Raw genomic sequence first — 21742 nt, 5'->3', positions numbered from 1 at the left:
GATGCATATTCACAAATCTTTGAAGGTGGCAGGGAAAATTGATAAGGCAGTTAAGAAAGTATATGGGATACTTGGCTTTGTAAATGGGGCATTGAATACAAAAGCAAGGAAGTCATACTAAACCTTTACAAATAACTGGTAAAGGTCTCAGCTGCAGCAATTTGTACAATTCTGGGCACCACACACTTTAGCAAGGATGTAAAGACTTTGGAGAGGGTACAGAGGAGGTTTATCAGGTTGATACCAGGGATGAGGAACTTCAGTTCTGTGAAAAATTGGAAAAGCTAGCATCATTCTCCTTAGTGAGGAGAAGGTTAAGGGGAGACCTAATAGAGATATTCAAAATTATGAGGGGTTTTGATAGATCAAGTAGGGAGAAACTGGTTCCTCTGGTAATCAGAGATCATAGATTTTGGGCCCGAATTTGGTCAACCGACTGCCGACTGCCGCCGAGTTTTATCAGCGGTCTCCCTGTTTTTTCGGCACTCTACCCTCCGAGCGAGTTTGGTGAAGCCTTCACACCAGTGGTGTGGGAAGACCGCTGGGGAGCGTCCGCTGGTGTGCGCCGGCGTGCAACGCCGAAAAAAGTCCTCCCGCCCGCTCACTCCTGAGATTGGACCTGACGGTCCTCCGCTCCAGCAGGAGAAAAGACTGCCGCGTGGAGGCAGGTCTTACCTGAACGGTAGGTATGAAGACCTGCAAGAAAAGGCTAGTGAAATGATTTGCTTTATTTGTTTTGCAGCAATTTTGTTTGAAAGGGTCCTCTGAAGGATTTGTCATGGTTTGTTTTTCATTTGGTGAAGATCTTTTTTTCCGTTCCCCCCCTCCATGGACCCCTCCCTCGGCGTTACTTTGCCGAGGATTGTATTTGCCGCCCAGAATCCGATCTACGACCCGCTGCCACCCAGAATCGGTGTGTAACACCCATTTTTTCCGCCAGGCGATTTCCCCCCCACCCCCATTTTTCCCCCAAATTTCCGCCCAAAGTACCATCAGGATCTTAGTGGTCTTTTCGACGGTAAATGGACGGAACTTAGCTTTGACCAAACTAGAGCCCTTTAAAATAATTGCCAAAAGAACTGGAGAGAAATGTGGAGAAATCTCTTCACACCGGTTGTTAAATCTGGAACGTAGTACCAGAAAGGTTGGTGGAATCCGATTCCATAGGAACTTTCAAAAGACAATTGGACATGTACTTGAAGAGAGCTACTTTGCAGGGTTATGGGGGAAAAGCTGTAGTGAGGGACTAAGTTAGACAGCTCTTTCAAAGAGCAAGCACAGACACGATGGGCTGAATGGCTTCCTTCATTGCTACAAGAGTCTATGATTTTATGAAAGATGCAGCCATTTTTAAAATCTTTTTTTGTTTTGTATACTTCGAAGGAGGTTAGATTACATAGAAACATAGAAACATAGAAAATAGATGCAGGAGTAGGCCATTCGGTCCTTCGAGGCTGCACCACCATTCAAAATGGTTGTAGTATTCGAAGGCTACTTTATTTAAGAGTCACTCTGCAGTCAGGGTTTGAGTCTTGCAAGCCAACAGCTGCAGAGCTGTGCACTTTAAGTGCCACAGGTGTTGGGTTAGATTGAGGTTATGATAAGTAACGGTCTGTTTAAGATCAATACTTAGAGAGAAAGGGAGTGGGCCTTTTATTATGTTATACATCAAAGGAGGGTAGAGAAATATGTATTTCACTGTTCTATTGATTTATTGTTATTCATCTATCATCCCTAAATAACAGCACTTGTTGGTTCAAAGCCTCAGTTTCAGTAGTGTCTGCTTTCAACAAGAAGAGAATCATGTGACAGTATGTGACACATTTCAGTAGCCAGTATGCAGAGCAAGAATTCTCTGTCATGATGTCTCAGTCTCGCTTTTTCCTAAATATTGGGCAAAAAAAAGGTTCACTCTGAACCATAAGGGATGTGAAGACTGCTTATAGGAGGACCACTGACATTAAATCCAGAAAAATATCTGGTGTGCAAACCCCAAATCATCAGAAACCCTTGGAAGTGTGGCAAGGTTTTCAATTGCAAGTTGCAGTTTGTATATGTGCCCTGTTGAAGTATGGTTATGCATGAGATGTAATGAAAGATAATGTGAGGGCTTGGCAAAGGCGAGCAGCACATGTAGAACAGGTTGACAGGCAATATTTTGTTGCACACAATGTTGGGCCATAAAACCTTTGGGTTACACTGCCAGCCAACTTAAAGAATACAAACTTCTCCTGTGTCTGTTCCCAGGTCCTGCAGGTTCTGTACAAAACATTGAGCCTCACTACCACCTCCTACCTAGCATGGTTAGCTGTCAGCCCTTTGGGAAGGTTGGAAGGATTTTGTTATCCCCTCCCACTCCCAACACCCACCCCCCATGCAGCCCTTTACCTTTATGTGGCAGTAGCCCTTTAAATGCTCTCAACAGTCTTCAAGAACTTCCAGATTGTGCTGGATATCCTGCTTTTTCCATAAGTCTGTTCCCTATGCTGGGCCAATGGGCACAGGAACTGTATTCTAATCATTTAAATGATATGATCTCACCAATCAGGCGAGGTGAGGCCACTTTATCAACAGCAAGTTGTGTACAGGTGTAGCAGTCCAATAGGATCCCACAATCAGTCTCAAATAGTGTTCATATACTTAAAATAGCCAGATACCCAACAGATATCCTGGTTATATAGTTATAGCCACATAAGCATACAAATTAACAGAGATAATAAAAAATAAAATTATGCTAATAAAAGTAGTGCATAGGAACATGTTTAATTCACAAATGAAGGAGAATGCAGACTGCCATGAATTATTATGGTCTATTTTGTCAGCCTCTGCTGGTTGAGCAGGAGGCTGGTCGAAGGCATTGGATAGGGGTTGAAAAATTAGGTCCAGAACCTTGCGCACCCAATTCACAAAGCACCTGACTTTCTCACGGCCATTTTGTGATTTGAAAGTTAGCCTGTGCTCCCAGCATGTGTATGTTCTTTCCAATATTGAGATGAAATGATGGTGTTTTGTGCTGAATTTGATGCCTTCTGACAAGGCTCCTCCCAAAACAGAAGTCTTGCCCATATAAATAGAGCGGATGGGAGTTCTCAGACCTGGCCTGTTGCAGCAGGCTTCTTAAAGGGAGAAGATATATTTACATGATTTTGTTTTATGCATTTGCTGCATTTTTCTCCTTGCATTAGTTAGTTTCAGCCCTCCATTTTTACATAAGCGATTAGTGAAAATTACCGTTTTCGATGTCGATACTTTTCTTCATCATTCTTAGTTCCTGCTTGTATTTAAATCACACCATGTTAAAAGTGAGGACGGTTATTCCTTTGGGGCTTCAGAATGTTCTGCATAATTGAGATGAGAGTGAGGACCTCATGAGGGTTTGGGGGACAGTGGAAATGAGCTGAGGTCTGTGTAGGGAGATGCATCTAATCGCAAGTATGTGAATCCAGAGCTGGAAGCGGGAATCTACAAGACAGACAGCATATCATTGAACAGTATGCTATAAAATCACTCAAGACAGCTAACGCATTGGCTGCTCCAGGAACTGAATATAACCATGAATCCGAAAAGTCCATGGGCCGTGATCCCAGCAGTCACGAGAGCCCTCCAGACTCTGCAGGGCTAGTGGGAATCTCACTCATCTGCATAAATAAGACCGCCTATTTGCACCTTCATAACATCGCCTGCCTCCGCCCTTGCCTCAGCTCATCCGCTGCTGAAGCCCTCATTCATGCCTTTGTTACCTCTAGATTTGATTACTCCAACGTACTCCTGGCTGGCCTCCCACATCAGTGATCCAAAACTCGGCTGCCCGTAGCCTAACGCGTACCAAGTCCCGCTCACCCATTACCCCTGTGTTCAGTAACCTACACTGGCTCCCGGTTAAGCAACACCTCAATTTCAAAATTCTCATCCTTGTTTTCAAATCTCTCCATGGCCTCACCCCTCCCTATCTCTGTAATCTCCTCCAGCCCCACAACCCCCACCCCCACTCCCCCCGAGATGTCTGCACTCCTCTAATTCTGCCCTCTTGAGCATCCCTGATTATAATCGCTCAACCATTAATGGCCGTGCCTTCTGTTGCCTAGGCCCTCACCTCTGGAATTCCCTGCCTAAACATCTCCGCCTCTCTTTCCTCCTTCAAGACTCTCCTCTTTGACCAAGCTTTTGGTCACCTGCCCTAATTTCTCCTTATGTGGCTCGGTGTCAAATTTTTTATCTCATAATACTCCTGTGAAGCGCCTTGGGACGTTTCACTACGTTTCACTACGTTAAAGGCGCTATATAAATACAAGTTGTTGTTGTTGCTGCATGGGGCCACCAGATGCCTCCATTGCTGGAGTCCATGTGCCCCATGGAGCCAGAAATCCAACTCAAGCCTGCCATTGGAGGGGATCATTGCCAAGGCCTCTGCCCCCCAAATCCTAGCCATCTTCTTTATGCAAGGTGGCCAATCCAATCATTATTATATTTAAAGCACTTCCCTTTTCTTCAGATATCAGGCTTGCCCCCTTAACTGGACTCTCCCAGTGGCACCCACTTGCGACCATATAGAGATTGCTTTGCCTCATTCCATGCTGTGAATTGGTCTCCAGTCCCACTCTGGGTCCTAACTGAGCTGAAGAGGTGGGAACTCCCAGGGTAAGAAGTCCCTGCCTCCAGCTGAGCCCCCTCATGTTACTGACCTTGTAAGGAGTGGGTGGAATTTTCTGCCCCTTACAAAGCCGACTGGAAAATTTCAGAATCACAATGAGGTCCTGCCGTTTTCCAGTGAGTTGCGCTGGATTCCTGCCAGAGTTACAACAGAAGTTCAGTAGAACTGGGGTACAGATAGAAATATACAAGATTTGTCAACAAGGACATGCACAAAGAATTATATCAGTCTGAAGAAAAAGATTATGTCGAGATATCTGAATCCCATCTCCTCAAAGGAAATAAGCATATTTATGTTACAATTTTAGAAATAACAGTTACGATTCTGTTATATATGTAAACCTGTATATATCTTGTATAGTCACCAGAGGGCTCATCCCCTGGAGTCCCAAGGGATCCCACAATCCCTTGTGAGCACAGGTACTTAAGGAGGCCTCACAGGCTGGAGAGTCACTCTGGAGACCTGCAATTAAAGGATTAAGGTCACACTTTACTTGGAGCTCACCTGCAATTAAATGGACTCCTGGTGTCAATGGAGCTGGACATGGGACCGAGCCAGTCCATTATGAGCAAAAAGACTTGATAAATTGTGGTGCAGCAAGGCCTCAAGGCCAGTCTTGACTCCCATTTGCACGAAGCTGAGAACTTACACAAAGGAACTGATTCCCGTAATCGGCAGTGCTACTATAATGGTCTCCTGTGATGGAGCGTTGCACAAGCTACCACTCTGGGTGGTACCGGATGATGGTCCCATGCTGCTCGGCAGGAGCTGCCTGGGAAAGATACGCTGGAACTGGGATGACGTCCGAGCGCTCTTATCCGCTGACAACACTTTGTGTGCCCAGGTCTTAAACAAGTTGCCTTCGCTGTTCGAACCAGGCATCGGGAAGTTCCAAGGAACAAAAGTGCAGATCCACCTAATTCCGGGGGCGCGACTCATCCATCACAAGGCGAAAGCAGTACCGTACATGATGAGAGAAAGGGTAGAGATCGAGCTGGACTGGCTGCAACGAGAGGGCATCATTTCGCCGATCGAATTCAATGAGTGGGCCAGTCCGATTGTTCCAGTCCTCAAGGGAGATGGCACCGTCAGAATCTGTGGTGGTTACAAAGTAACAATCAATCGTTTCTCCCTGCAGGATCAATACCTACTACCAAAGGCTGCCGGCCTTTTTGCAACGCTGGCAGAAGGAAAGACGTTCACGAAGCTGGACCTGACCTCAAAGGCCTCACCTGCAACAACACGCACAAAGGTCTCTTCATTTACAATAGATGCCCGTTTGGGATTTGATCAGCCATGGCGATATTCCAGAGAAACATGGAAAGCTTATTGAAGTCGATCCTATGCACGGTGGTCTTCCAGGACGACATCTTGGTTGCAGGTCGGGACACAGTTGAGCATCTGCAGAACCTGGAGGAGGTTCTTAGTCGACTCAACCATGTGGGGCTCAGGTTAAAACGCTCGAAGTGCATTTTCCTGGTGCCTAAAGTGGAGTCCCTGGGGAGTAGAAGCGCGTCAGACGGCATCAGGCCGACCAATTTGAAGACGGAGGCAATCGAGAATGCACCGAGGCCACAGAACGTGATGGAGCTGCGGTCGTTTCTAGGACTCTTGGGCTACTTTAGTAACTTCTTACCAGGTCTCAGCACACTGTTCGAACCACTGCACGCCTTACTGCGTAAAGGAGATGAATGGGTATGGGGCAAAAGCCAAGAAAATGTCTTTGGAAAAGCTAGAAAATTGTTATGCTCAAACAAATTGCTTGTGTTGTATGATCCATGTAAGCGTTTGGTACTAGCATGTGATGCGTCGTCGTACGGCGTTGGGTGTGTATTGCAACAAGCGAATGAATCTGGGAAATTGCAACCGGTTGCTTATGCATCCAGAAGTCTGTCTAAGGCTGAGAGAGCCCACAGCATGATTGAAAAAGAAGCGTTAGTGTGTGTTTATGGGGTAAGGAAAATGCCTGTTTGGGCTCAAATTTGAATTGGAAACTGAACATAAGCCACTGATATCACTTTTTTCCGAAAATAAGGGGATAAATACAAATGCATCGGCCCGCATCCAGAGATGGGCGCTCACGTTGTCCGCATACAACTATGCCATCCGCCACAGGCCAGGTGCAGAAAACTGTGCCAGTGCTCTCAGTAGGCTGCCATTGCCCACCATGGGGGTGGAAATGACACAGCCCGCAGATTTAGTCATGGTTATGGAAGCATTCGAGAGTGAGCAATCACCCGTCACAGCCCGACAGATTAGAACCTGAACGAGCCAGGACCCCTTACTGTATTTAGTAAAAAATTGTGTGCTTCACGGGAGCTGGTCCAGTGTCCCGATGGAAATGCAGGAAGAGATAAAGCCGTACCAGCAGCGCAAAGATGAAATGTCTATACAGGCAGACTGCCTTCTGTGGGGTAATCGGGTAGTGGTCCCCAAGAAGGGCAGGGACACTTTCATCAGTGACCTCCATAGTATTCACCCAGGCATTGTAATGATGAAAGCAATAGCCAGATCCCACGTGTGGTGGCCTGGTATCGATGCGGACATAGAGTCCTGCGTGCACAAATGTAACACGTGCTCGCAGTTAAGTAATGCACCCAGGGAGGCGCCACTAAGTTTATGGTTTTGGCCTTCCAAACCATGGTCCCGGGTCCATGTCGACTATGCAGGCCCGTTTTTGCGTAAAATGTTCCTTGTGGTTGTAGACGCATACTCCAAATGGATTGAATGTGAGATAATTTCGGCATGCACGTCCGCTGCCACCACAGAAAGCCTGCGAGCCATGTTTGCCACGCACGGACTGCCTGATGTCCTTGTGAGCGAAAACGGGCCATGTTTCACCTGTGCCAATTTCAAAGAGTTCATGACCCGCAATGGGATCAAACATGTTACATCTGCCCCGTTAAAACCAGCATCTAATGGTCAGGCAGAGAGAGCAGTTCAAACTATCAAGCAGGGCTTGAAGAGGGTAACGGATGGCTCACTGCAGACTCGCCTATCCCGAGTCCTGCTTAGCTACCGCATGAGACCCCACTCGCTCACTGGGATTCCAACTGTTGAACTGCTCATGAAAAGGGCACTTAAGACAAGGCTCTCATTAGTTCACCTAATCTATATGAACAGGTAGAGAGCAGGCTGCTTCAACAAAGTACATATCATGAGAGCGCAAATACGTCACGCGAAATTGAAATCAATGATCCTGTATTTGTTTTGAACTATGGACAAGGGCCGAAGTGGCTTCCCGGCCCTATTGTGGCCAAAGACAGGAGCAGGGTGTTTCGGGTCAAACTTTCAAATGGACTCATTCACCAGAAACACTTGGACCAAATCAAATTCAGCTTCACGGACTATCCAGAGCAACCCACTTTGGACCCGACCTTCTTTGACCCCCCCAACATGCACGCAAGTGGCAACCGACACCGTGGTTGGCCACGAAGCAGAACTCATCACATGCAGCAGCCCAGCAGGACTCACCACACCAGGCAGCCCAGCAAGGCCAGCTGCATAGCAGCCCAGCGAGGGCCCAACAAACGATTCAACAAAACCAGCATTTGCACCGAGATGATCAACCAGGGAAAGAAAGGCCCCAGATCGACTCACCTTGTAAATAGTTACACTTTTGACTTTGGGGGGGGGGGATTGTTGTTATATATGTAAACCTGTATATACCTTGTATAGCCATCAGAGGGCTCATCCCCTGGAGTCCCAAGGGATCACACAATCCCTTGGGAGCACAGGTACTTAAGGAGGTCTCACAGGCTGGAGAGCCACTCTGGATACCTGCAATAAAAGACTAAGGTCACACTTTACTTTGAGCTCACAGTATCCAGTCAGACTCTTTATTCATACATAACAGATTCAGGCTGTGACCAGATACTTTTTCTCACACTCAGTGTAAAAGCTTCCTCCCGCAAGCTATTGACTGAATTAAGACATTGTATACAAATTATATGAGGATGTAGCATGCTCTGGTGAACATTAAAGCACTTACACTGTTAATGGGTTCACTAGAAATAGTACATGATGTTCTGGGCTCTCCTAGTTTTCTTCGACTAATGGGCAAATAACACTCTGACAGACAGCGTGGGGGGGTGAAGTTGGATAACCACCGAAAACAGGCAAGGGGATTATGGTACGCAATTAACCTGTGCCCGTTCATTTTGTTGCAGGCAACACGTTAAATTGGTGCTATTTGCTGCTTTACATAATTGAGGCGTGCAGCCTGCTGTTTATTGGCAGCACGCATCAGCAGGGGACCCAATATTGGGTGGCTAGTACTAGTTAAAGGCAGCCTGCACCTCTTGAAGGGGAGCTGCATTATGGCTGCAAGAAGTGGTGGGAGTTTTTTGAAAAGTGAACCTGGGCTATGATACTTTGAGGAATGGCTGAACATGCGAGAGTGCAAGCAGCAAGATTTCCTGACAATGCACTGGAGGTCTTGGTGCAAGGCGTGGAGAGAAGGAGAGACATCCTGTGTCCACAGAGGGGCAGGTGGTCCTCAGGATATATATGCGCAGGAGACAGTGGGAAGAAGTAACAGTGGAGGCCAATGCCAGGAGGGTAGCTTGAAGAACATGGATACAGTGCAGGAAGAAGTTTAATAATCTGGTGTGCGCTGTCAAGTTGAGTAAGTTCAATCTTCAAATGGCATATCCTACCAAGTGCACCACTAGCCTCATCCACTGCTCATTCACTACACCCCCAACATCCACCATCAACAATCTTTATCTATCAGTACTCAACTCTACAATTGATGGGCTAAAAATTCGAGTGTGCCCCGTTTGGGGGTTCAAACACTTGTGAGGCACAAGACTTTGCTCCAGGCGCAGAATAAGATTGGAGTTACCTCCCCTGAAAGGAAGTGGTTTTTATTTTTGTATTGTCAGAAAGAAGATGATGTGATGGTCAGTGATAGAGGAAAGGTAAGGAGCATGGGACTGTTGGTGAATGGGGAGGTGTAGTTGAGGTTGCTGGTATCACTCATGAATAATCTAATCACATAGAGCCCAGGTAGAAAGGGGCTGTCTACTTTGTAGCCTCCTTTCCTCTTCCTCTTCATCCACTTCCTCCTTCTCGTGCTCTTGCTCCTCAGCTTCTCACCTGATAGGTGGTGACAAGGACTGTTTCCTTATAGTGGCGAAGTTGTGTAGCATTCATCACACAACCACAAATCTCGATACCCACTCAGCTGAGGACTGCAGGGCTCCTCCAGAGCGGTCCAGGCAGCGGAAGCGTTGGCTGAAGAAACCGATGGTGCGCTCAGTAATGTTCTCTGGTAAGACATTGACAGTAACAACTTTGTAAGGCAAATACTAGCATATTAAGAATATTTTGATCTAGAAAGTTGGCGTAATTTCAGTGTATAATTGAGGCAAGTGACCTCTTGGACAGCAAATTGAGACAGAAGCCATTTATGCTGGTTTTCCCGCCGCAAAATTGATCCTTCAAAATTCCCTTTCACTTTCTGGTCCTTCCTGCGCTGCACCTGCCACATCCCAGGTGAGCTCATTTACATGGATTATAACGATGGTCAAAGGCACCGCAGCTCCGGAATTCCGGCTTTTAAACTTGCAAAGCACTCGGGGTAAATTAGACTGAGATTTATAAGGCTCAGCTGTTGGTCGTTTGCGAACCTAAAGATTGTGCAGAGTTTCAATAGATAGTTCCGCAACTTGGGATGATTTTTTTGCAGCGATTTCTTTTTTTCATTGACATTTTGGCCTACACAGACCTCAACTTGCTTCTCACTGATTTCAAAATTCTCATCCTTATTTTCAAATCCCTCCATGGCCTCACCCCTCCCTATCTCTGTAATCTCCTCCAGCCTCACAAATCCCCCCCCCGCCCCCACCCCGAGATGTCTGCGCTCCTCTAATTCTGCCCTCTTGAACATCCTGATTATAATCACTCAACCATTGGTGGCCGTGCCTTCTGTTGCCAAGGCCCCAAGCTCTGGAATTCCCTGCCTAAACCTCTCTGCCTCCCTAACTCACTTTGCTCCTTTAAGATGCTCCTTAATACCTACCTCTTTGACCAAGGTTTTGGTCACCTGCCCTAATTTCTCTTTATGTGGCTCGGTGTCAAATGTTTTATCTCATAATACTCCTGTGAAGCGCCTTAGGACGTTTCACTATGTCCAAGGCTCTATATAAATACAAGTTGTTGTTGTTGTGAGACCACTGGGAAATTTTCACCCAACTATCACTCCTCGCTAACTTCTCAGAAGCAGTTGTGGCATTCTCTATAGGCATTTCCTTGTGTGCCATTATCAGAAGGAGCAACACAGGATGGAGCCATGGAGAGTCAGGGAGCATTTAAGAAGGTTGGATCCCAGCAGATATTCCCCCCGCCAAAAAATATATATTTCTGGGGGAAGCATGATACCCTACCCCGCCCCAAACCTGAAACACCATCGGCTGGATTTTCGGGTGGTTAGCGACCGGGTTTTCGTCGTGTTTTGACCCTCCACGTCGAAAACCCGGTCGCTAAGCCCGGGCGCGATCCTCGGTTCCTTGTTTGCGACGGCGCTTGGAAGCACCACCGGGGAGAGCTGTGCCAGATGTGTAATGACTCGGATTGCATTACCGTCTGAGTTTCGGCATTCACCCGACCCCTACGCCACGCCCCGAAGACCACCAGGTAAAACCTAGCGCCAGCAGCAGTAAGTTGGAAAACCTGAAAAAAAGGTAAGTTAAAGGTTTACATTTTTTTTTCCAGCGATTTGTGAGGTAAGGGTCTTGGTAATGTTTTTTGAATGTTTTTTAAAAATTTTGTTTCCCTCCCCCCTCCCAAGGCCTCTCTCGCAGCACTCCCGGCCCTACACTAAAGTTGGCGAGGATCGCATTTTTATGCCCTGAATAATAGTACAACACCCCCTTTGCACTGCCTGGCACAGATCCCAAGTGCCAAAAATTAGCCATAAGTCGGTAAGGCAGTGAAAACGGTAATTTTCACGTATCGCTTATATTTTCGCCCCAAAACGGAGAAACCCGAAAATCCAGCCCTACATTTTGCGACCTTTTGGGGTCAGCGGGTGCCTGGGATGCAACCGCAGAGACACAGTCACCCACCAATGCTGACCCCGAATACTCTGGTAGGGTCAGCACGAGGGCACCTGCGAGCACAATCCCTCACAGAAGCAGAATGACCTGCTGCCCCAATAGAGAAAATCTGAGCCAGTTCGTGAAAGTGAGAGATTCCTGAACCAATACAAAAGCAAAATACCGTGGATGCTGGAATCTGAAATAAAAACAGAAAATGCTAGAAATCTCAGCGGGTCAGGCAGCTGATGATTCCTGAACCAGTTGGGATGACAGTATTCAAATATCAGTAGCAAAGAAGGATCTGATCGGGTGCAATCAGCAGGTAGAATCACTGTGGGGAAAGGTACAGAAGAGGAAGGATCTAAAGGAGCTTTTATTTAAGGTTTCCTAACTTACAACAGTGACTAAACTTCAAAAGTACTTCATTGGCTGTAAAGCTCTTTGGGATGTCCTGAGGTCATGAAAGGCACTATATAAATGCATGTCTTTCTATTTTTTTCTTTTTTTAACTGGGGCTATTGCTGGGGTCCGGCCTCTGATGCAGTTGGTGGCCACCCCAAAATAAACTTGGCAGATTCAATATGGCCATCTATTGGGAAGAGTTGGTAGAAAGCAAAGGCCACTCTATCTATTCGGTTTGTAAACTGGTTACCTTTTTGCCTATTTATTGGATCCAATGTTAATATATTATTTAACTGGATTGAATATACAAAGAGGAGATATTAACAAAGACCTGCTCCTCCTGTTTTAACTCTCTCCTAGCATTTACCCTTCTGGACTGCCTTTGATTTTAAACCTCTCCTTGTATCTGTCCTGCTGGGCTGTCTTTTAACTCATTCTTTTGCCTTGAAATTCTGCAGGGATTCTCTGGTGGAACATTTCCAGAACATCCAGAGCATCCCATTTCTCCTGGATTTCTGCGTATCTGCCACTAAAGTTATGGCCCAAGATTAGGACAGCACTGAGACCTGATTTCAAAATCGGCGTCCCTGATCCCTTGGGACCATGTGCTTCAGTGGCAATCACCAAATGTCCCTTCACCCACCAAAGACACGAAAACGCTAAAAGTGATAGCGAATTAAGTGGGCATGTTCGATCCCAACCAGCCAAGTTATGATTACGCCACTAAATTGGTCGATTTTGAGATTCAGTGTCAAATTCACAAGGAAGACCTGATTCGGGTCTCACCGATGACTCTCCCATTTGGAATGTGAAGAATAGATAGATGCTGAGAGGTTGTTTCCCCTGGCTGAAGAGTCTAAAACTAGGGGGCACAGTGTCAGGATAAGGGATCGGCCATTTAAGACCGAGATGAGAAGAAATTTCTTTACTTAGAGAATTGTAAATCTTTGGCATTTACTACCCCAAAGGGCTGTGGGTGCTGAACCGTTGAGTATATTCAAGGCTGAGATAGATAGGTTTTTGGACTCTAGGGGAATCAAGGGATATGGAGATCGGGCAGGAAAGTGGAGTTGAGGTTGAATGGCGGGACAGGTTTGAGGGGCCGTATGGCCTACTCCTGCTCCTAATTATTATGTTCTTATGAATCCTGCCGGCAGAATACCAGCGAGCAGTAGTACCTTTCCAGCAGTTATAAAAGAAATGGCAACAGCTAGTTCAGCATGGATGTTCTGTAGTGAATACCCATCAGGAAGCTAATGAGCCCACTCTGGAGTATTGTGACTGACTGTGGTCCAAATGGACCCTCGTCTGAGAACTTTGTCAGGAAAACAATGGAGGAGCTGCACTTTTGAAAGGAATAGTGGAGGGAATCCAGTTGTCCCTACGCAACAAGTAGGGACAGGGGCAGATTAACTATGGGGCAGATGGGGCTGCAGCCCCAGGCCCACCAAAGAACATAGGCCCACCAAATAAATGTAGAAAAAAAATAAAGGCCCCCCCCAAATAGGTTGAATAGAATAGACAATGAGAGGAAAAACAAGACCGAGGAAAATATTGTTTATTGGCCTAACATGTACATAATATTTTTGCAGAGACAAGATCTTTACTATTTATCTGTTATTATTTAACTGTGTTATTATATAATATATTTAATATATAAAATATATGTTAATATATAATATATTATATTAATATATTATAGTATAAGTCCACCATAGTAATTTATTATATTTTTGCATTTGATTTATTTGTTTCAGGTCAGATCAGCTATCACAGTCATAACCAGCCCAAAACATAACTATAGGCCCATTTGGATCAGTTTGCCCTAGGCCCATCAGGCTCTTAATCTGGCCCTGAGTGGGGATATCCTGGGGTAGATCTTGACTTGTGCGGTAGTGTAAAATGGGTGATAGCGAGTCGGCAGCCATTTTACATCTCATCCAATTTTTATTTCTGTTGACTTCAGTGGCTCGAGGGGCTGAATGGTCTACTCCTGTTCCTATATTATGAGTCGAACTTTTAAAACAAACAGATGCTGAGAAGCCCTGACCCACCTTTACCCATTCATCCTGAGGCAGCCGCAAGTGAGACGGCTGTTGCATCAGTCCTTGCTCAGGAGAGCCATGGCAGGCCTGTAATTCCTGACTCCTCACTTCTGTTGAGTCCATGTATTCAGCTCGTGAGCGTCATGTTCACATTTTATTAAAACTATTCAAAATATGGATGCGAGTAGGAACGTGTTGGAGGATCTTTAAGTCCTGGAGATGATTTCTTACTATATGGTAATATTTGAGGTATATTCAGCTTTAAAACTTTGTTTACTGCACATGGGGGTGATAGCATAGTGCTAATGTTACTGGGCTAATAATCCAGAACCAAGAGTTCAAATCCCTCCATGGCAGCTGGGGAATTTAAATTCTGTTATTGAATAAAAAGCTAGTGATCATGAAACTATCAGATTGTCATAAAAACGCATCTGGTTCCAGGGAAGGAAATCTGCTGTCTTTACCCAGACTGGCCTATATGTGACTCCAGACCCAAAGCAATGGAGTTGACACTTAACTACCCTCTGAAATGGCCAAGCAGGGCAATTAGGGATGGGCAATAAATGCTACCCTTGCCAGTGACACCCACATCCCGTGAATGAATTTAAAAAAAGTGAAATTAAAAAATGTTACTTGTTGGTACCATGATGTGTAATATGAAGCGAAGGCTGCTGGAATGGATGGATAAAGATTGGTACATGATGTTCACGAGATGGCATATGTGGACTTTTTTTCCAGGGCCACGGTGGAGGAGGAGGGTGGTGAAATGTTAGATAAGTTATGCTAAGTGAAGTTATATTTGGGTTCCATTTTGTATTCAGGATTCCATTTTGCAGTTAAAAAACAGATACTTCCATGATTTAATTGCAGTGTGGGGGGATGGCAGCGGGGCCTGCGTGCCTGAATTACCAATGTGGGTACACGATGGGCGAGCTTCCGTGCCAGGAGCGCAATTAGATAAAACTACCCCCACAGTCTAAGATCACATATGAGGGGTGGCCAATCAGCTCCTGGCATTCAAGGAATTATAATTTCGCTTGGAGCAACAACACGTGGCAGAGGAAGAATGGAGAAAATTACCACAGAAAATAAAAAGGATTTCAACAAAATCCTTGCTACCAGTTCAGCCCAGGAGTTAATGCAATGCCAAAGTGTCACCTCTCCTCACCATGTGCCTGATAGTAAATCGAATAACTTGTTGCCACATGTTCAGTAAGGCTGCTGTGTGTGCATTCAAGGGAGTTTGTATATGTGAGGAACAGAAAAAAGTTGGAAAGCTGAGAAAATCATCGAGAAATTTCCCGGATATACTAAAGCACACATCGTCCTATAAAATACCATGGTAGCTAGGCTCCACTCTAGGCTCCACTCCCTCATCATGCACACACAAGAAAAAACTAACCAAATGACGTGTGACCTAAATGCGTGGCACCTGTGTTAAATCAAGAAAGTCGCCAAAGACTTGATTGGGTCAGATTACACATAGTGTGTGTGGAGATCTCGCCTTGAATAATATCAACGTTGTTCTAATGTTGAACTATTTCCCTACCCTGTACTTTTCACAGACCTTCAATTAGACTTATGAAAAACCTCATAGATTGCTTAGTTTCTCTTCACAAGTTGTATACATTATTACATCTCTCTTTTTAAAGGTGAAAGGAAAACAAGATGGGGTCATTGCTCTGATAACTAGTAAAAAGCTACACTTTTGTTTTGACACATTGGAGTAGATTTTTTATCTTCGCTGCCTGGGTGATAATCTGGTCGGTGATTTTCACTGCAATGAAATGAATGGATTGGAAATCAGGCAGGTTCTGTTCAGGGTGCGTGCTCTGGCCCTGCCAGATTAGCACTCGGGCGGTAAAGAGGAAAATCTACCCTGTGTGTTTCTTATTGGACAGGAGGAAAGTATTTTACAGCTAAGACGAGTTCACCCACAGTTAAACAATGCTGTGTGTGCAAAATCCTGAATACCTAGCCATATCGGCACTTAAAAAAAACTACTGTGACTTTGTAATTAGACATTCACATATGCACACAGCATAGTTAACCATTTCCGTTAAAATCTGGGTGAGGATTTCCTATGTATATTATCTAAAAAAATAGTAAATGCATTCTTTCAGTTTTGTAGTACAAAGTGATTCTAACTTTTACGACATTTTTATAACAGGATGAATAACACGCAATTTATGTAGCAACAGACTGCCGACCCACAGTAAATCAAAACTTTATTTGCACATTCATGGGTACAGCAGTGTTAATACATGCCACAAGCAGTGAGTTAGTTTGATGGATGTGCCCCTAATGTCCAATATTTAACTATACAATAGTGTAATCTACAGGTGTAACAATTGTATCACCTTATGATGTGAACTGAATATTTATGTATTTCACACAGGTATTTCTTCAATCTTTTCAGAGGTGGACCGAAATGAAGCTGGATACGAAATGTTAAGCTGATTTACTTCCCAGCAATTAAATATACAGAACAGTTATTATTGGACTCACTCAGCACAACCTGTTTTACATAATAATACAAAAATAACCAACATGCTACATTTCGCTACATCAATGAGTTATTTTGCTTGACTTAAATGAAATAACGACCCTCCTGCATTCTTCTTTACAGTTTGCCAATAGCTTGCCCTTGCAGCTTTTGTTTAAAAACTGACTTTGTTTGCTGAACCTAACTGTCTGCCTGTGTTTCTGTCTCAGTTTCTTTCTCATCTTCCTTTGTTAAAAATACACAGACCCGCCAAGCCATCCCTGCCAAGCAGTGAGGTCAGAAACTTCCCAACACAATGGGTAGGAGGCATTTATTGATTACCAAAACAGTAATATATTGATTGCCATCTTTGGGAGAAACAAATGCTATTAGCAGAGCTACTGTCCTTTATACTTTTGTTTTTGACTTAAACGTTTGTGAATACATAGGATATTACTTGGGATATACAGCACAGAAACAGGCTATTCGGCTCAACCAGTCCATGCCAGCATTTATGCTCCACTCGAGCCTCCTCCCGTCTTTCCTCATCTAACTATCAGCATAACCCTCTATTCATTTCCCCACATATGCTCATCGAACCACCACTTAAATACATCTATACTATTCGCTTCAACCACTCCCTGTCGTAGTGAGTTTCACATTCTCACCACTCTCTGAGTAAAAAAGTTTCTTCTGAATTCCCTATTTGATTTCTGAATACACTTCGCTTTAAAAACTCAACATTTAAAATGACCTTTTTTTGTAAAACCATTTTGTGAAGAAATAGTCCCCAAAAAATCCCGAAATAGTGGAAGCTCCAAACATAATGGGCCAAAAATCGTGGTCTTTACACATGCAGCTGTAGAGGCCCCACTAGTGCCGGTTGTCAGCATGCGATGCGCATGCACTGGAAACTGGCACCTGCAAACTGTCAATATGTCTTTTGCTCCAATGCATCCCCAGGAGAAGGGCCTTCGCGGGCAGAGATTTATTTGCCCAAATCTTGCCCAGTGAATGTCCTTCAAACTTTTATTGCTAATAAAAGAAAGCATAAATTCAATTTCAATTAATTTTAAATATGTGAAGTGTTTTTCTTATTTCTTTAAAATATTTGTGTTTTTGGGGGGTATCCCCATTGATAGAAATGGTGACCTCCGTACAAATGGAACTCACCATTACTGTGAATGGGGATTCGCCATTTTCATTGGTTGGTCCGGCCCACGTGATCCCAGGCTGCACATATGCTCCTGGAATACGTGGGCCCCTACGCTGGACTGTGAATGGAGTCCTCGGAGTGCAAGTCTATGTTCCTCCGGGACCACCAGGTACTTGTGTTAAAAAAAATTTGGTCAGAAGCATCTGCCCGCAGGAAGCCTCCGACCGCAATTTCTGGGCCAATCTCACATAGGGACAGGAGTAGGCCATTTAGCCCCTCGAGCCTGTTCCGCCATTCAATGAGATCATGGCTAATCTGTGACCTAACTCCATATCCCTTAATACATTTTGTTAACAGAAATCTATCAATCTCAGATTTAAAATTAATAATTGATCTAGCAACAACAGCCGTTTGCAGAAAAGAGTTCCAAATTTCTACCATCCTTTGCATGTAGATGTGTTTTCTAACTTCACTCCTGGGCTGCATTCATACTGCACATTTGTGTCAAATGCAAAGCAGTTTGGGATGAAAAAGTTGCAGTATAACTCACACTCAACTGCCGGATTAACTATGTTCACTGAGGCTGCTCCTGATAAAGGAGCTGTAAATGCCAAGCAGAAAATATTAGAAGCACTCTCCAAGGGAGAGACATGGTTATATCCAGAACCTTTGTGCAAGCTGATCTAACCAAACCTTTGGCGAATTACTTGACTTAATGCTAATGCTACACTTGCAGTTCAACAGAAGAGTGGCGGCGTGACTGAAGACTCGGATATTGACGCTCTGAGTCATGAGACATTCAGCGCCCCTCTTTCAGTACTTTGAGTTCCCAAAGAGTGCAATATAAATCCAGCCTAGTTACAAGACAATCAAAACCCTCTCCCTTGGAGTGTAATTCCGGCAGTGTTTGTATTTAAGTCCAGCGTTCATAGTGTCCTTTTTATTTTGACTTTCGGCTGACTGCGAGCGGAGTCAATGAATTACAGTGGATTGGCGATTGCAGTGTAAACGCACAGGTACACACAAAACAAGCGTGAACAGTATAGTTCTTTGATCCAAAACAGGGAATCTTAACTCAAAGCAACTCGTGTCCAGCACCGAGCGGGGTGGTGTAGCCTGGGCCACCTCGCCCTGGCGAAGGACAATGCACCAAGACAGAAATGCCTCACATACCTTTCATATTCAGCCAGGAAGCGAACCACGACACGGAGAGAAAGGCACCCAGGACGAGCACTGTTAAAACACTTCCATTCCTGAGCCTCATTTCATGTCATCTCAGAACCATACAGACCGGACAGGTGTCTGCTGGTGCTGGCTATTGCCTGGGGCAGGCTCTGTGCGACCGATCCACAAATGCACTGACTCTCACTTTCAATACCTTCTTCCTCCTTTCACCTCACCCTTCAGGTAGTGGCCGCTCTTACAGTATCGATCAGCGACACTCTCCCACCCTTCATTTATTCTCTCGCATCTCTGTCCTCGCTCGTGGATTCAGTCTCTTCTCTTCCCCGCTCTTTGTTTCTTTTCTCTCAGTTTTACTCTTTCAATTCATGTCCAGTCTTTATTACTTCTCAGATTCACCCGACCATTTCTCCATCTCTCTTTGCTCCTTATGCCAGTTTCTGGTCGGTTCAGTTGCACACACAGGGCTCGCCCGCTGCCTGCCAGCTCTGTCTCTCCGCTCAAACCATTGTCACCGTTTCACAAATCTATTTTGTCAACCCCCGTCAGTCTCCGCCCTTGCCACCGCTTTCCTTCCTTCCTCTCGAGTGCTTCTCACTTAAACTATCTTCTCTCTCGCGCTCATACGAAGTTCCTTTATTCTGTTTCACTTCCCTCTCGCTCTTATCTATCGGCAATTGTGTGTATATGTCTCTCAGGTGTTACTCCCTGTATGTGTCTCCCTCTGGTGTTACTCTCTGTATGTGTGTGTTTCTCAGGTGTTACTCCCTGTGTGTGTCTGTCTTTCTCAGGTGTCACCGCCTGTGTGTGTCTGTCTCAGGTATTACTCCCTGTGTCTGTCTGTCTCTCTCAGGTGTTACCCCCTGTGTGTGTCTGTCTCTCCGGTGTTGCTCCCTGTGTGTGTCTCTCTCTCCGGTGTTGCTCCCTGTGTGTGTCTGTCTCTCCGGTGTTGCTCCCTGTGAGTGTGTGTCTCTCAGGGTTGCTCCCTGTGTGTGTCTGTCTCTCAGGGTTGCTCCCTGTGAGTGTGTGTCTCTCAGGGTTGCTCCCTGTGAGTGTGTGTCTCTCCGGTGTTGCTCCCTGTGTGTGTCTGTCTCTCCGGTGTTGCTCCCTGTGTGTGTCTGTCTCTCCGGTGTTGCTCCCTGTGTGTGTCTGTCTCTCTCAGGTGTTGCTCCCCGTGTGTGTGTGTCTCTCCGGTGTTGCTCCCTGTGTGTGTCTGTCTCTCCGGTGTTGCTCCCTGTGTGTGTCTGTCTCTCCGGTGTTGCTCCCTGTGTGTGTCTGTCTCTCCGGTGTTGCTCCCTGTGTGTGTCTGTCTCTCCGGTGTTGCTCCCTGTGAGTGTGTGTCTCTCAGGTGTTGCTCCCTGTGAGTGTGTGTCTCTCCGGTGTTGCTCCCTGTGTGTGTCTGTCTCTCCGGTGTTGCTCCCTGTGAGTGTGTGTCTCTCAGGTGATGCTCCCTGTGAGTGTGTGTCTCTCCGGTGTTGCTCCCTGTGTGTGTCTGTCTCTCTCAGGTGTTGCTCCCCGTGTGTGTGTGTCTCTCAGGGTTGCTCCCTGTGAGTGTGCGTCTCTCAGGGTTGCTCCCTGTGTGTGTGTGTCTCTCAGGGTTGCTCCCTGTGAGTGTGTGTCTCTCAGGGTTGCTCCCTGTGAGTGTGTGTCTCTCAGGGTTGCTCCCTGTGAGTGTGTGTCTCTCAGGGTTGCTCCCTGTGTGTGTGTGTCTCTCAGGGTTGCTCCCCGTGTGTGTGTGTCTCTCAGGGTTGCTCCCTGTGAGTGTGTGTCTCTCAGGGTTGCTCCCCGTGTGTATGTGTCTCTCAGGGTTGCTCCCCGTGTGTATGTGTCTCTCAGGTGTTGCTCCCTGTGTGTGTCTGTCTCTCCAGTGTTGCTCCCTGTGTGTGTATGTCTCTCAGGTGTTGCTCCCTGTGTGTGTCTGTCTCTCAGGTGTTGCTCCCTGTGTGTGTCTGTCTCTCAGGTGTTGCTCCCTATGTGTGTCTGTCTCTCCGGTGTTGCTCCCTGTGTGTGTCTGTCTCTCCGGTGTTGCTCCCCGTGTGTGTGTCTGTCTCTCAGGTGTTGCTCCCTGTGTGTGTCTGTCTCTCAGGTGTTGCTCCCTGTGAGTGTGTGTCTCTCAGGTGTTGCTCCCTGTGAGTGTGTGTCTCTCAGGTGTTGCTCCCTGTGTGTGTCTGTCTCTCAGGTGTTGCTCCCTGTGAGTGTGTGTCTCTCAGGGTTGCTCCCCGTGTGTGTCTGTCTCTCCAGTGTTGCTCCCTGTGTGTGTCTGTCTCTCAGGTGTTGCTCCCTGTGTGTGTCTGTCTCTCCGGTGTTGCTCCCTGTGTGTGTCTGTCTCTCCGGTGTTACCCCCTGTGTGTGTCTGTCTCTCAGGTGTTACTCCCTGTGTGTGTGTCTCTCAGGGTTGCTCCCCGTGTGTGTCTGTCTCTCCGGTGTTGCTCCCCGTGTGTGTCTGTCTCTCAGGTGTTACTCCCTGTGTGTGTCTGTCTCAAGAAATTGGTAAAGACAGGGGAAATAGAATATGTGAGTAAATTAGCGAAAGACATAAAAACAGATAATAAAATCTTCTATGGGTATGCAAAATGGAAAAGATTAGCGAACATAATTGTGGGTTCCTTACAGGCTGAGACAGGAGAAATTATAATGGGGAATAAGGAAATGGCAAAGAAATTAAACAAATACATTATGCTAGAACCTCCACTTTTGAGCTTATCACCCAAAAATGGACGTTATTTCTGGCATGGGCGGTAAAATAGGGTTTTTAGATCGTCGGCTGCTCGCCGATTC

The 21742-nt window shown here is 45.8% G+C and overlaps 1 protein-coding gene across 1 annotated transcript in view; it reads right to left on the bottom strand.

Annotated features, from left to right (window-relative positions):
• Window positions 1-19091, bottom strand: part of LOC139248393 (alpha-1,3-mannosyl-glycoprotein 4-beta-N-acetylglucosaminyltransferase B-like) — a 414869-nt gene extending 395778 nt beyond the window's left edge. The window contains exon 1 of the mRNA XM_070872141.1: window positions 18956-19091. Coding sequence (XP_070728242.1) covers window positions 18956-19046 — 91 coding nt within the window. The 5' untranslated portion in view covers window positions 19047-19091. The remainder of the gene's footprint in view (window positions 1-18955) is intronic.
• Between the last annotated feature and the right edge of the window lie 2651 nt (window positions 19092-21742).

The sequence above is a fragment of the Pristiophorus japonicus genome, chromosome 2, assembly GCF_044704955.1.
Source record: "Pristiophorus japonicus isolate sPriJap1 chromosome 2, sPriJap1.hap1, whole genome shotgun sequence".
Classification (NCBI taxonomy): domain Eukaryota; kingdom Metazoa; phylum Chordata; class Chondrichthyes; family Pristiophoridae; genus Pristiophorus; species Pristiophorus japonicus.
The sequence above is the reverse complement of the archived record's forward strand: the minus strand, read 5'-3'. Positions and strand labels throughout refer to the sequence as shown.